We start from the raw sequence: 16952 nt of genomic DNA, 5'->3' as shown, positions 1-16952 counted from the left end.
GGGGAAGGTGGCGATCTGAGCAGCCGCGGTTTAAATAGTCGAGAGACGCTAGTCTTGAATGGAGATATTGTGGTCACGCGCAGATGAACTGGACCGATGGACATGCATGCACGAACGTGCACACACGCACACACTTGAAGACATGCGTGCACAAGAATGCAAATGCGTTTGTTGATATGGATGTCATGACTCAATCATAGTTACAGATTCACAGCAAGGCCGACACACACACACACACACACACACACATGCAAAAACACACACACACACACACACACACACACACACTCAGTGAAACGACACACTTCAGCGCTCACAGCTGTGTTTCGGGGGAGGTTGCGCTTTGTCTGTTTCGATGTATTAGTCAATGCGTCTGCAGACAGGCCGAATGAATCATTTCTAATCGCTTCTTCCCAAACCCTGCTGACAGCTGGCCCCCACATCCACCAAACGTTGTCATTTCTCACTCTCCAAAGAAAACATGCGCGCGTCACTAAACCTCTGTGGCCACGGTCAGATTAGAGACACAAGTGGGCCAAATCAGATTTGGTTTTTGGCAATATGTGAAATAGATCTGATTTTGTTCCGGTAGAGTGAACATCCCAGGAGGTATATAGATATATCTATTTCTATATAAAGATGTTTATCTGATCTGCGGCAAAGAAAAGTCTTTGTGTTCAGTCAGGTCTGAACTGGGTTATTTTCTACTGTTTTCTAATCGGCAGTAGGGCCGTTGTATTCAAACGTAGCTACCATGAGTCCATTATCGGTGTGCACATCTCTGGGGTGTTTTGACTGTAGTTGTTGTGCCAATTTGAGGTAAGTCATTTGCTAAATGGTGGTTCACGTTCTCCTGGTCATGGAGGCTGTTTCTGTGTAAAAGGTCGAAGGACAATCCACATGACCCAAGTAATCATCTATTAAAGGCAGATGTTCAACATCAGTGTGTTTGACCTGAACCAGTAAACATAGTCATGGCCAACACTAACTGATCTGGTAAGACCGGTTCAAATATAGTGGTTTAAACTGGTTAAAAGTTGAAGTCTGAATACTAAAGCAATCTCAATGATTGAATGAAGTAATTATAGATCTATAAATGCGTTCACTTAACAAATGGAACGATGCACACATTAATCTATCGAACAATCGATGAAGAAGACAAACTTGTACTTAAAATGATTACTCAGAGAGAATAAATTATACTTATTTATATATGTCTAATATATTTGTATAACTCTGTGGGCCTTATTGGCTTTGCATGCGGGGTGGTGCTCGATACAGTTCCAAGCGTGTTTGCAACACTCAGACTAAATATGGGGCGGCGTGAACATGATGAACGGCAGGATTATCTCATATTTAGTTAGTGTTCTTCAAGATGGAATGATCCAGAGGTATGCTACTGCATCAGGCCAGCAGCCTTTGAGCAGAGTATTATAAAATGGAGCGGGACGCAGATGAGTCTTTCCCACAACAAATTAAGTCTTGTTAAAGCAGTACTTATTTAAGCAGTCAGTCGGTAATCGATCGTATTGTGGTGGCACGCCTGATTGGTATTATAGAAGACTTTACTCTAGAAAGAATGGGAAGTCATTTTTATCCGGGGGGAAGTGGATAGTTTCTCAAAATCTAGTGTGTAACACACGGTGTTCTCTGTGTTCAGGCAATAACAGGCATTTATCTCCGGCCTCTGGGGATTCAACTAATCCATGATCGATCAATAATCAGCCCATCCATGATAAATTTGATTATTGATTATCATGACATGAAAGCAAGTCTGCTGCTTTTGGCTGTTTACTTTTGTTTTCTATATTCTAGCATCTTTCAACGGTTAATATATAGTTTGACAGATGTCTGTGTGTTACACTGCGCCAGATAAAGGGATAAATATTTAGTGTTAAACACTGGAGCTCTGAATTAAAAAAGGCATGTTTTGGGAGAGGTCAGTCCAATTTAGAAAAAGAGCGGAAACCGTACACACACACGCACGCACGCACGCACGCACGCACGCACGCACGCACACACACACACTAGGTTAAACCAATGTTTAACACTCACAGCTTAATTCATTTTCCATGGGTAAGGCCTGATCGGTAGGAACGTCACACACACAGACATACACTACACAAGAACACTCACAAGCACACCGACCTGACCCCGAAAATAAACAAGGAGCACACACACGTACTGAGAAGCATGTTCACACACAAATCGCGACCGGTACGCAATTTGTTTGACATGATTACGCGTCCTCCAGTACAAAGTGCTTTGAACCTAATCCCACGAAATGCTGCTGTCATGGGAACAGACGGAGCACTCTTTTAGATGCCCCTAATCTGCATCACAGTCTCCCAACCAGAACCTTGCCGTTCACTGGCAGCCATTAACCAGCATCTAAAACACAAGCTCGCAAGTTTTCCTTTGAAAACACAGAACGCCCCCCCCCCCCCCCCCCCGACACGGATCCAGAAACACTGACTGCCACGGCCACTCCGGAAACACGTGGATGGAGAGCGGCGCCAGAGGCCTGATCCGCCCGTGGTCACGCGGTTGCTGTCGGACCAGCTGGACTTGGTCCATGCCGGTGGACGGCTGTGTTCCAGTGTGATCCGAACACGAGCGGAGAACCTCAAGGCGGGTTTCAGAGGGAGGTGCTGGTGAAGCTTGACATGGCTTACACCATAAATCTCTCCAGATGAGATGACTTTATCCTAATCAGAATCATTAATCAGAGAGGACATGTCGGTGTTACAGCAGCAGATCAGAACAGGGACATGAATTGAAGAGATGGAAATATGAATATGCTAAATCGACAAAAAAAATTATTAAATAGGTTTTAAGCTGTAAACACGGAATGTAAATGTCAACATTTACAAATGACAACGGTTAGGGTAAACATTATTGACCTTTTCTTTGCGACATTCATTTTGCATGCTTCATTTTCACGTTGGCGTCGGCAGAGTGTTTTTAAATGTATTTTTGGCTTTCTGGGGGTTTCGTTTGTGAGACGTTCCACCTGCTGAGCAGAAGGAGGGGGGCAGAGAACACACTGCTGTGATCGCTACCCGTTTGTTTTCCATCTGATACCATGTCTGTTTCACCATTCATCCGTCCTCCTTCGTCTCTCTATGGCTCTCTCTCCCGCTCTCTCTCTATCCCTCAATGTCTCTCTGTGTCTCTCAGTCTCCGACTCTCTCTCTCTTCATCCAGCTCTATCCATCAATGTCTCTCTCTCGCTCTCCGTCAGCGTACGGCACTAATCCGGAGATAGGTGTTTGAAGTCAGCTAGACAGTGGGCTCCTCTCCTCATCCCCAGAGAACAGGTCTCTTGTGATCCCGCTCTGGCCAGCCTAGCTTGTCACCATGGTTGTTGTCGTGGTGATGATGAGGGGGATGGAAGATGGGCTGGGTGTTGGGTGTTGAGGACGAAGCCAGATGGACCGACCGGCTGCGGGTCTGTGTGGGTGCCTGTCTCCTGCACCAGAACGACACACACGCACGCATGCACACGCATAAACGCACAAAGACGCTGACACGTATCTCACGTGTGAATTGGCCCGGAGATGCGGTGTGTGTGTACACGTGCACATGCTTGGGCACACAGACCGGTGCAGGCGGGACACAACACTTTGCCGGTCGCCCTCCTACACAAACACTATCTCCTGCAGACACACACTCCCAAGCACAAGGTCCCCCCCGCACACATAACAACACACACACGCACACACACAGACACACACACACACACAGACACATGCGCGCGCACGGCTACCTGCTTAGAAACAAAGATTAACCTCAATACAAATGTAGACATGCAGGGCATAATTGCTGTTACATTATCCTAGTGAAGGAGAACAAGGAGAGAGTTTATTGTGTGTGGGTATGTCTATATTTGTATGTGTGTGTGTGTCTGTGTGTGTGTGTGTATTAGTGTGAGGATTTGTTAATGCAGAAAGCACATAGAGAACAAAGGGTATAAATACACAGAACAGGGAAGCAGCATGAAAACGGTAAACGAGGTAAAAACCTGACTTCCTTCAAAGCCCCGTGGCAAATTTCACGGGTGTTGTGCAAATTCATATTCAGCGAGTCTGATTCCTTATTCTAGTCGCGTAACCGGTGCAAGGATATGATTCATCTCGGGCTGCGTGTTGGTGTTGTGTAACACACCTCACCCCCACCCACCCACCCCCCCCCGACCCGCGCCTCACATTGAACCTATAGAGTTGACTCTCTCCATCTCGAAAGACGCCATGGCTCCGAGGCTAAGTGGCTGGATGCGGATACACTCTTGGAAGTGAAATCGATGGTGCTGCCGCACGTTTTGTTGTCAGCGAAGAGCAGAGCAATTAAAGCTCCCAGGTTTGGATCTGGGCGGCGGTGTCAACGTGTTGTTAATGAGCAGAGAACATGTTGTAATGTGGTGTCAGGTGGACCACCTTCACCTGCCGTTCACTGCAGTCTGCGCTCATTATTTGAACGGCGGAAGCAGTAAAGTCTTCATTACCAGCCTTTTTTTGTGGCAAGGTTGTTTGCTGAGTTTATATTGTTGACCGGCATGAAAATCTATTTGCCCGTTGATGACACTGTAGTCTGTCTCCGAGCGGAGCAGGAAGAGGTGGGCTGGGTTTGGATAATTACAGACCTGCACTTAGAGGAAGCTGGAACATCTTCTTCATCTTCACTTGAGTGGATCCATATTGGCAGACAACGTGCAATTCCTCCACTACGTTCAAAAGCAAGTGCTGTCATTTCTATCCTAGACCTGTTTAAGCTGTGCATTGGGTCTCCTGTAAAGGATTTTTGTGCAGCCACTGGCTGTATTTCAGAGGTTATTCAGAAGTCACTGATGGAAGGTCCTTTGAGGCTGTAACCATGATTACGGACTTTACAATTCAATTTGACTCGACTAGACAATTAGTTTCAAAGACACTTGCGGGTGAACTCAAACTTAAAGAATGACTCATGCCCTCTCCCTTCTTACGAACCAGCCTCAACGTGCACGGGCCCTTACGTGCACGGGCCTTAACGTGCACGGGCCTTTACGTGCACGTCACCCATCTCAAAGGCCAGGCCACTCACCGTCTCCTCTGCGGTGGCGCGTGTAGCGCGGCCGCCCCTTGCCGTCGCCGGCGTTGGTTCTGTTGTTGTTCTGCACCAGTGACTCCTTCCCCTCCTCCTTCTCCTCGGTGCGCTCCTGATCGGGGGAGGAGCAGGAGGTGTCCATGGGTCCTCCCTCTACACCGCTCCCCGCGTCCGTTCCGGTGTTGTCAGTCAGCTCCTCTCCCTCTCCATCGCTCTGCACCGCCTTCCCCTTCCCGATCGGGCTCTCCGGGCGCCCGGCGTCGGACACCTCCTCCAGGATGACCCCCGGTCCTCCGCCATGGTTCCTGGGGCTGGAGGGCTCCGGCGGGCTGCAGCTGCCTAGGGAGCCCAGCACCGAGCTGGGGCTGGAGTGGAGGGAGAGCGAGGGCGTCTCCGGTTCTCTGATCCGGGTGCACGGGGCCCCGTACGGCTCCTGAACGAAGCCCACGAACCTCACGCCCTGGTCGGCAGCGTCCTGGACCTGCTGTGAGGAGCCGTGGAGGAGAGGGGGGGAGGGTTAAGAGCTGTAATACAGGGATGACCTTGACACCTAATGCAGGCTTGACAGGAGCTACTTGAAACTATTGTAGCAAGGATTGACTGCAAATACTACTGCGCCAGACTTCATAGCCAAATATAATAAAGAGATACTATGACTAATTGCGCCATAGTACTGTTAAATATGCATAACAGTATTATTTATTTTATATGTACTTTTTTGTATAGGAGACCAGTGTGATGTACGGAGCCTAATCACAAATTAAAAAAACAACAACAATGAAAGCGCAAATATTTGCAGAGATGGAACAAAACCATTAAAATGTGAGCGTTTGAGTTGGAATGTCTGCCATTGATTTCAGAGTGTGTAATTCATCCAATACAAAGTATGGCCAGCCCTCTGTGGCCTTTACCTTGGCAGAACCTCAATATGGGCTTTAGTGTTGAGGTGGTGCTTTAAAAGCTAAAGGTTACTGTGTGTTTGCACTGGCTTTACCCTTGTGCACCAATGTTTGGTTTGTCTGATGCGTACAGATTGATACACTAACTCCAACTCGAACAAACAACTTTAATTCAAGGACAATGTATGTCTTTTCTAACTTTCTTTGGGGCATTTTGAAACCGAATAATTGTCTACCAGCCTTTGTCCTGTTTGTTGGATTCTAGCGTTTCTTTCTCATTTCCCCGGTCGTCCCCAGCTGCCTCTCCAATCACCCCGCGGTTGATTAGATTGGAAGCGGCCACAACCCTCGCCTGGCCTGCTTCGCATCGCGAATTAAGCTCCCCCTCTTTCCTCGTCTGTTGAACCAACTGTCAACTGTCTGCGCTATCAACGTCAACTGGTTTCTTATTCCCCCACAGGAGATTGAAACGTTAACCGTCACTGAATGTTAATGACGCCATTCTCAATTTAGCACGGCCATACCCCCTGCTGTCTTACATACACACACAGACACACACACATGTTAACAAAAACACATGAATATTCACATAAGGACACCCACAGAGTATCACAGACTGATGGACACACACACACGCACGCACGCACGCATGCGTGCGCGCGCTACACTGTCTGAATTCTAGCCAAAGGCAGCCATCGTCGCTAACACGGCGTCATGGGAAGAGAACCACAATCAAATCAAGTTGCACATGATTCGGTCTGAAATTAAATTGGATAGCGGTCACGTGGTTTCCGGTGGTATTGTTCAATATCCAGCAGGCGCTCTGTTTCCTCACCACGTGTTAGCCAAGCCAGGCGAGTGGAATGAAATATGCAGAGATAAATGATAGAGGAACTGTTGTCTCTCTTTTTTAATAGGAGATAGAGAGGTCTTGATGGGGGAAGCGATAGAAATGTTTGGGTATAAGTTTGCATGTCAATGTCTAGGATGCATTTTGTGATTATTAATATTTTAGTTATTGTTATTACTAATAGTCTTATTAAAATAACCAATTTTTGTATTCATATTATTACTATTGATTGTGTGTGTGTAAGCCAAGCTGCATGTTAGCTAGCTCTGTGCTGGCCAGCTGCATGTTAGCATGTTGCAGGCTCACTTTGAACGCAGAACAGAATCATGTCATCGTGTTAAGTGTTTAAATGTATCTTGCAAACACTGACTTTATGCTTTATGTGTCAGCATTAAAAGCAGTTCCATGATGATTTGGACGATAAACATGTTGGAAATCATTGTCACCTGAAAACCTGATAATACAAGAGAAACTGGACCGAAGTGACCAGTGCAACTCTAGAACAGGAAAGTAAAATATGCAGGAATTCAAAAATATAAAAACAACACATACGCCATCAACATCGCTACACATCTCTATCAGCTCCTTCCAATCTGTTTTTTAAATTGATGGTGGTGGGCACCAACTTTTTGTGAAAGGTAGGCTATATATATACAGGCCTATATCCGGGGATGTGCCCCCAACGGCTGGCTGCAGAATATAAAGTGTTTTCCGCCGTGATAACCCATTTCAGTTCAGACTTGAGAGCACATTTCCCATTTCCCCGCAAGTTATTAAAGAAGGATCAGGAGAAGGGAGAGAGTGTGAAGGTCTGGATGGAAATAAACCAGTGTGTGATGGAGAGAGGGAGGAAGAGAGGGAGGGAGGGAGGGAGGGAGGGAGGGAGGGAGGGAGAGGGAGAGGGAGGGGGAGGGGGATGGAGAGATGAAATAGAGGCTGAAACACAGATTTAGAGATGGATGCCGACAGCATCACCGGAAAGAAATGAAAAAAAAGACTGTGAGAAAGAGGGAGGAGTGGGAGATGAGAGACATGTCCAAAAGAGAAGGGTCAGAAGGGAACACATGCAGACAGACGGACAGAGAGTGACACAGGAAGTTGGAAACCATGATAAAAATGGAGTGATGTAAACAGAGAGGAAACAATGATCGGGAGTCTTGCTTAAAAGAGGGGTCAAGCGGCTGCCACATTGAGGGAGAGATCCAATGAATCTCTCACGAGATCCCCCTAGTTCAGCCCACTGGACTTTAACCACTCGCACATCTTTGTAAAGATGAAAATGCACTTGTTGTGTATTTTCACAATGGTTGCACTACCACCCTGTAAATACAGTGTATGTAAATTGACTTAATTCATATTTTTCTTTTGCCCTTATTCTTCAACGTAAACATTTGTTTCTCACGCCAATACAGCTTTTTAGAGAGAGAGAGAGGGGGAGAGAGAGAGCAGGCCACCCCCCTCTCTTCCTTCTCATCCGTGTCCACTTCCTTTTTGATAGATTCCTAGCGTGACCCAGACCACCTCCTCCTCATCCCCCATTGCTACCCCCGACCGTTCCTACTTTCTACCCTTTTCCTTCTATTCCAGCTCCCACCTCCCATTCTCTCCCCTTCTCGCACATCTTCCTCCACCTCCCCCCTTTCCTGTGCTCTCCCCTCACCTACCCTACCTTAATACTCTCTCACTTCTCCCACCTCCTCTCCCTGCTACCACCTCCCCTCCTCCACCTCCCTACCTCCCTCCCTTCCCCATACCTCCTCTTCCAACCGCCTTTCTCCTTCTCTCTCCGCCATCTCTCTCCGTGCTCCTCCTTCCTCATCGCTTCCACTCGACCCATTACCTCCTCCTCCTCCTGCTCTTCCTCCTCCATCCCCTTTGCTCCTGCTAATCTACCCCCTACCATCTTCTCCCCCAACCCCTTCCTCCCCCTCTCTCCCCTCTTCCCATGAGTCTCTCTACACAGTAATGATAAGCAGCAATAATGAAGTCCTGCAGGAGACTCTGGCAGGGCCTAATGGGAGGCTGGTGGGGGGATGGGCTTGGCAGGGCTCACCCGTAGGCCAGTGCTTGATCATCATATTCCCATTAAAGGACTGAGGACTACCACTAAGGTCTGGTGTTAATGCAGCAGAGGAACTGGTTGTCTGGATCACCATCGCTTGCACTCTCGCTCTCGCACTCTCGCTCTTTCTTTTTCGCACTCTCGCTCTCGCTCTCCTGGTTGGTGGTAGTGGTGGTGGTTGAGGGGGGGGGGGGGTTGGGTTGAGGGCGACATTACTGTGAGATCCTCTCGTTAATTAGCAAAGTGGTGCTCTCCTACGAGCCGGAGACGGCTCCCTTGACTCCAGCACTGGGATAAGAGGCAGGGAGATGGGAGATGCCAGCATCGTGGAGCTGAAGTCACATGAGGACAGCCACACGTTACAAGGAGCCTCACCACAGCTGTAACTTCCATGTCATGCTAAGACCCAATTGGAGCTACAAGTGGCCTGAGGAGAGCCACACATCACACGTCGCCTAATTACAGCTAGAAGTAACATATTATGAAGACCTAATTACAGCTACAAGTAACTTATTATAAATACCTTATTATAGCTACAAGTAACATTGTAAAGATCTAATTACAGCTAGAAGTAACATATTATAAAAACCTAATTACAGCTACAAGTAACATATTATAAAGACCTAATTACAGCTACAAGTAACACATTATGAAGACCTACTTAGAGCTACAAGTAACACATTATGAAGACCTAATTGGAGTTACAAGTCATTTGAGGACAACAACGATAGATGCAGTCTAATAACCGCTACAGGTTACATATGAAGACCTAATTGGTGCTACAAGTAACAACAGCACAGATTCAAGTAGGCTACCGCCAGGAGAACCCCAAGTAACATACCAAGGCTTGTACGCACCATCACTCATCACATCACAACCAGCGCCTCCCACCTACTACAGGTACTCAACATGAGGTCCGGTCACATGATGAGGGACTGGTAACAGGCAGGGCCGGCCTCACCTTCTTGACGTAGCCCTGGATGAGCTCGGGGGTGGGGACCTGGTCGGCAGGGAGACACTCCTCCAGGTGGAGGCGGTGTGGAGGGCAGGTCTGCTGGTTCCTCTCCAACCTGCAGACACACACAGAGGGCTGGGGGGTTAGGGTCCGCCTGGGCACCCTGCACACGCTTTCACACGCAGCCACACGTATACACGCACACACAAACGCACACACACCCAGATGCAATCTGTGCCCTCTGGCTATTTCTCGATATCCCGCTGTCTGTCGCTTCGCTAGCTCCCCAAATGCAAATCAAATGTTTCACAGATTACATTTACCACCATGGCAACCAGCATAATTGAGAGATATAGCAGGGCAGATATAGCACTTGTATACATACTCCCACACAGACAGAATCAATTTGAAGCAGAAGCCATCAGCATGAAATAGCTTAATAAACAAAGGCGACTCTAGAAAACTGCTTTGGCGACGGGAAATGTGAACTGTAGCAACAGGCAAACTTGTGTTGATATAGATCAATCATTAAGATCCTCATCTGGCCCAGTATGGATGCGTCCAATGGTTCTGTTGTTGTTCATGTTGCACCGTGTGTGGTCAGAACAATTTACAACAGCCCCTCTGCTCATTAGTGCAGCGTTAGAACAGCAACAATCGCTCTTTACTGCTGCTGGGCCGGCCGGTGTGCTTTAATAGGGACGGTTGAGAGAGGATCTAGTTTGTTAGCTGGGTGATGAATACAGAGCAGTGGCTGGTGTGTAGGGACTCCCAGCCAAAGGGAACCGGGTTCGATGCCTGATGTCCGACTCCTGATGACCTGCTGCTTAGAGACTAATGTACCTGGAAACACACTGGGCACCCTGCACCCTGTCGACTTCAAGAAAAGCCTTGATTGGTTAAACTGTTGATCTTATCTGTTTTGCTGTGCCTTTTAATGCATTGTTTGAAGAGCCGGTCGATATCCGCTTGTAATTCAACGGCGTCATGGTGTGCACATTCGTGCATGCTAAGAGTTTTTCGGGACAGAAGCAGACTGCACACACTAACAGGAAACAGATAGTAGGGGAAGGAAATGCAGACTTATGGTGGTCCTTACTGTACGGTTCCGACCAGGAAAATCCATAGTCAACTAAAAGCCAGCGAGAACTGTGCAAATCCAATGCAAATCTCATTTCACACACACACACACACACACACACACACACACACACACACACACACACACACACACACACACACACACACACACACTGCTCTGCCTGTCCTTGGCAAGCCCTGTCATTGTGTGAGCTGGATAATCTATTTATATGGTCGTGTGTGTGTGTGTGTGTGTGAGCCACCCTGCAGAGTAAGGGTCAGACCTGGCCCCTGAGGGAACCCAGGGGCCTTCTCTTCCTCCTCCCGGCTCCTCTTCCTGTTGACACGCCAGCGGACACACACACACGCACATATTGTCTCCGTATGTGTGTAGGGATGGGTGTGTGCCTGTTATATGTGCATTAGTATAGGGGTGTGATGAGTACAATAAGTGGCAGTTTTAACCATGGGGTAAATGGACCCCTGATGTTTTTGCGTGTAGCTCGTGTGTGCGTTCATGTGTGTTTTCATGATGTACGTGTGGGTTTGCCAGCATGTATATCCCATTTACAAAGGTTATGCACTATTATTTCAATGTTTATGTCAGGGCTCATCTGAAATGTGTGTATGTGTGTATGTGTGTGTGTGTGTTCTTTTAATGCCCGACTTTCAGCATTATAATATTATTTCTTCGCTTAAATGCTTCAAAACACAGAAGGCTAATGAACAATGTCTCCCTCACAAGAACACTGCAGTCACCACGGTTACACTGCAATCTCCACTGTAACAGCACCATCATCGCTGTGGTAACACAACCATCATTGCAACGGTTAGCCTACCATCGCCACAGTTACCCTTACCATCGCCACCGTAACACGGCAATCCCTGTGGTGACACTACTATCATCAACATGGTTACACTAGCATCAACTGTGGTTACACTACCCTCATCGCCTCAGTCACCCTACCATCGCCACCGTAACACGGCAATCCCTGCGGTGAAACCTCTATCCCCACCGTGGTTAAACGGCCACCATTACTGTTTCGCATTGCCATCACTAGCACACTTCCCTATGTCACCGGAACAACAGAAGATGGAGAGAAGGGTTGAGAGAGAGAAGCCTCATGAAAGGCGGATACATAACATTACAAAAGGGCCCCAGCTTCTCTCAGCGCCTGAGACTGAAAGCCCCAGCGGCAGAGCGCCTCGTGGCGCTGTCAGACAGAGTTCTGATGCTGACACGAATCGCAGGAACCCGCTCTGATTAGCTCCACACCCACTGGAGGGAGAGGGAGAGGGAGAGAGAGCATTGGCAGGGGAAGAGGTAAATGGAGGGCCGGGTAGATTGAGGGTAAGGGAGAGAGAGTGTGATGACGAGAGAAAAGCCAATGTTCTTTCCCTAAAGATAAAGATATTACTGCATATTCATGAATCCAGAATGATGCCATCCATGCTAGTAGTTCATGCCTTAAAATCCTCCTGAACAACACTGCAGGTTATTCGCAACATAGCCTTTTTTTATACCGGCAACACTGGCAGCCACCTTCAGGTCTACCTCTAGGCATGTCGACAGACCAGAGTCAAACGCCGGCAGTTCCCAGAATGCCTCTGGGCAGCTCTATGCAAACATGCATTAGTTCTCGCTACATTTAGTCGTTTCCTTTATTTGCTCCTTGTTAATACGTGCATGACTTGCTTTTGATCAAAGTGCCGGCTGTATTCAAATGCAACATTTCTTCAATGTGTGTGAACATGCGTATGTGTTGTGAATGTCAATGGGAAGAAGTCCTTTTCAGTCCAGCAGCACAGGGCAATTTCCTGAGCAGTTCTTTGCTACTCTTTCCAAGAGAAATGCCCTGAAAAAAGGGAATTATGGCTCACCCGCAGTGAAATTAAATGAGGAGCAAAAAAGCATTGTTATGTTCTCTGAAAGCCAAGGTCCAGCACCTCGCTCACCTTTATCAAGCCGTTATCATCATGGTGACGTTAGTACTAAGGGAAACTATCCAGCCCTGTGTTTAATGAATGCCTCAGAGCTTTATTAATACCGGGCATACCAACGCAACACAAAACAATATACCGATCCCTTCTAATGCTACCTATTTTTCTCCTCCCCATCCTCCCATTATACATCTCTCTTCTCACCCCCTTCTTCTTCTCCCTCTTCCCCCCGTCAGCTCTAGCTATAACTCTCTCTCCCTTCTCCCTATGTATCCCTCTTCCCCCCCCCACCCTCCCCCCTCCTTATCTCCCCTCTCTCCCTCTCCCCTAACCAAACCCGGGCGCCATGTACATTATACGGTAATGATGAATAAGTCCCATCAGACATTGCCCGCTGAACTGTAACCCTATTACATCGCAACCAAATTGAACACGAGCAAAATTTGACAGTTGACATTTCAAATTTCCAAAGCGTTCCAATCTATTCCAATCATTGGCATCCCCCCCCCCCCCCCCCCCCCCCCTTCCTCGGTAGGCTGTGCTGGGCCCCTGCACTCGGGTCCGTCTCGGCTGACAAATAGTGTGTTCTCGCATTTCTAAAGTTATGAGGCACTTATCCAGGCGTGCCATTCAGGTGACAGTGTCTAACGCTTACAAATGACTCGTTGTTGCACGGACGCCACCGCTACCACAGCTGCCAGTCATACGTCCTGGCCGAGCGGCAGACTTCTGGGACTACTGTCTCAGTATGTCTCCTAGTATTATGTGACTCCATCTAAACTGGCCCTCCATCTACACTGGGACCCCACTTACACTGGGACCCCACTTACACTGGGACACCATCTACACTGGGACTACATATAAACTGTGACTCCATCTGCACTGGGACTCCCCTTAGACTGTGAATCTATCCGCACTGTGACTCTCATTGGAGTTATCTACCACAGCGATAGCGCCGTCCGACGATGACTCCCCTCATAGTGTGACTCCCATCATACTGTGACACCCGTTGCTGTTGATTTCAGTCTGCCTTTCATTAGCATTGTGTCTCTCATCTCTGCGTGGCTCCCGTTGCAGTGGGGGACAGTAGCGCAGCGAGGCCGTTTGTGGCGCCGTTAGCGCTAGCCTCGGTTCAGACTCCTTTGAACTTCGGCATGCGGTGCGGTCTGTGGACCGTGTAGTGAGAGGCGCCGTGTGCATGTTAAACACCCCGCAGAGCGTGCAGGAGGCCAGCCCGCTCCTCCCATCTCTCGCTCTCTCTCTCACGCTCTCTCGCTCCTTGTCTCTTGTCCGCTCGCTGTCTCCATCTCTGTCTGTGGGTGTGCGTGTGATGCCTCTATACTGTCACATCAACACCTGACAGGGGTGAGGCACATGATTCCCCCGATGGGCTCTGGGACAGCCACCTCTGATACCATCACGCTCCCTCTGACTCCGCTGCCACTAACTCCACCCCCACGGTACCCTCCACCCTCTTATTCCCCTTGAGTTTGATGTGACTCTGCCTCGATCCCTCCTTGTGTCACCCTCTTTGTCTCATGTTCTTCTTTCCACTGGGGAGGGTGGATATTCCCCCTGGCTGGTCCTGATGCGAGAAGCCGTCGCCATGGTGACAGACGAGGGAGATAAAGCCGGGCATCGCTCGGGCTGGGGCTGTCAAGAGACGACAGGCCTCTCTGTCTCTCTGTCTCTCTCTCTTTCTATTTTCTCTCTGTCGCTCTACTTTCAGATGTATTTGGAATTTGTCTTTCCATTTTCATCGACCTTGGTCTTCTTTAACTCTCTCTAACTCTCTAATTCCTAAACTCTCTCTCTCTGTCTATGTCTCTGTCTCTCTTTCCCTCTTTCCTTTCAAACCTTCACCCTTTTTCTTAACTTTCTGATCCTTCTATCCCCTGACCCCATCTACTTCTCCCAAGAAAATGTGTGTGTTTGTGTGTGTGTGTGTGTGTATGTGTGCGTGCTTAGCAGATCCGTGTGCTTAGCAAAGCGTGACTGCCTTGTGTGTGTCTGAAGGAACGCTGCGGTCCGTTCAGCTGAAACAGTTTCAGAAAAGAAAAAGAAAAATCAATATCTATATCGTGTGGGTTTCCTTAGAGACAGAAAGCGGTTGAGGGGGGGGGCGGGGTTACCTGCTCACTGTGGCAGCCCAGGTCACTGTAACATACAGGAGATCACCACAGATAACACAGGAATGGTTTATCTGTTGTTTTTTCAACCGGTGAAGGCACTCATTCATTGAACTACAACGCCCCCCCAACCCCCGCCCTTCGGTCAGTCTGGGCTGCATTCCAATCGTTCAGGCCTTGGACCTCTCAGTTTGAATCTTTGTTTTTCTCCCTTGGCTCTTAAGTGTAACGGCTTTATTTACGATATATTATTTTTAGTTGTGTCAGTGTTTGACCTCTTCTCTATTGTGTTTTTCATTGTCGGTTTATGTGATTATTTATTTAGTTCCAGCTAGTAAACAAAGAAACAGCCCTTCAGGCCCTGCTCTCTTGCTGGATGTGCTGTCATGTCGCTCTCAAGCACAATCTCTCTTTCTCTCTTACGCTCTCTCTCCTCCTCTGTCTCTCTTTCGCTCTTTTTAGTCACTCTCTCTCTCCATCTTTCTGTCTCTCTCTCTCTCTCTCTCTCTCTCTCTCTCTCTCACACTCTCTCTCTTTATCTCTTCCTCTTACGCTATCTCTCATGCTTAATCACTCTCTCTCTCTCATCCTGTCTCTCTCTCTCTCTCTCTCTCTCTCTCTCTCTCTCTCTCTCTCTCATTCACTCCATGTCTGATGGATGGTCCGCTCAAAATGGTCACTGCAAGTCTGCAGGGTAAATACCCATCAGGACAGTGGGCCTTGTCACCTAAATCTAATCAAATCACTATTGATTATTCTCATAGACTCTCATAGTGATTCATATTTATCTCTTAGTAATCAATAATATATGCACCTCGAAATGGACACCACCACACATACATACATACATACATACACACGCACACATGCACACACACACCCACGCACGCAAAGAAATGCATGTAGAGGTACTTTTTGTGTATTGCTACATAGAAACAAATAAACACAGATACCGACAAACATACACGCAGACACACATATAGCTGCTAATGAGTTGCAAATGCTTCTCACAATACGTATGATGCTAATGCCGCCTCCCTGGTGGGGTTAACAGGGACCAGGCTGTCTTTCCTCAGAGAGACCAGCTGGTGGGAGACAGTGGGGTGGGAGGGAGAGGGGATGACGACTGGGTCCCCACCTTCTGAACCTCATCTGCTGGTCTCTGAGCAGAGCTAGTCCACTCAGTCTGCTCCTGATGCTGGGATGCTAGGACTGCTAATCAGGGTAGAGGATGCAGTGCCCAATCGGACCACTCTACTAGGATGGGAGGATACCTTGGCTGGACATTTTGAATGCTTCCCACTGGGAGTAAGGACGTGTTCTGGTGGACTCTGCAAGCATTACCAACACTGGCTCTCAACTCACACACACACACACAGACAAAATTCGTATGCAAAACATGCAGGTAAACGTGCACACACACATGTACTTGCAAGCACACACACACACACACACACACACACACACACACACACACACACACACACACACACACATACAAACACACACACTGAAATACACCAGACTGATATAAAAGCACAGACACACAAAAGATGAAACAGACCGATCTCACACACACACACACACACACACAGACACACACACACCCACACACACACACACACACACACACACACACACACGCACACACGCACACACACACACGGCCAAAAAAGCATGCACACACACCAAGAATGAAACAGACCTAATAACACACACACTAATCACACACAATAAACCCAATTACAAACGCACACACATCCGAATGGACCAGCTTCCCCATTAACCCCCAGTGCTCCCGGTGCCTCCGGCCAAAGCCCTGGCCCCCTGCCCAGATGTGAGGGCATGCCCACCCCCTCCTTTCCCAGGACACAGGCCTGGTACGGGGGGGCAGGGGGGGCTCACGGTGAGGTGGGAGGACTGCGGTGGCCCAGGACCGGAGATGAGGTCGTTG

General features: G+C 48.2%; 1 protein-coding gene across 2 annotated transcripts in view; it reads right to left on the bottom strand.

Annotated features, from left to right (window-relative positions):
• rftn1b (raftlin, lipid raft linker 1b) overlaps window positions 1–16952 on the bottom strand; it is an 87818-nt gene that overhangs the window by 32901 nt on the left and 37965 nt on the right. The window contains exons 4-5 of one of the 2 annotated variants that reach the window (XM_079742550.1): window positions 9855–9963; window positions 5080–5566 (exon numbers count right to left, since the gene is read on the bottom strand). In XM_079742550.1, coding sequence (XP_079598676.1) covers window positions 5080–5566; window positions 9855–9963 — 596 coding nt within the window. The remainder of the gene's footprint in view (window positions 1–5079; window positions 5567–9854; window positions 9964–16952) is intronic. The other variant, XM_079742551.1, reaches the window with a different exon arrangement.

The sequence above is a fragment of the Pollachius pollachius genome (genome assembly GCF_949987615.1).
Source record: "Pollachius pollachius genome assembly, chromosome: 1".
In the NCBI taxonomy this organism is placed as follows: Eukaryota; Metazoa; Chordata; class Actinopteri; order Gadiformes; family Gadidae; genus Pollachius; species Pollachius pollachius.
This window is presented reverse-complemented; position numbering and strand designations above follow the sequence as displayed.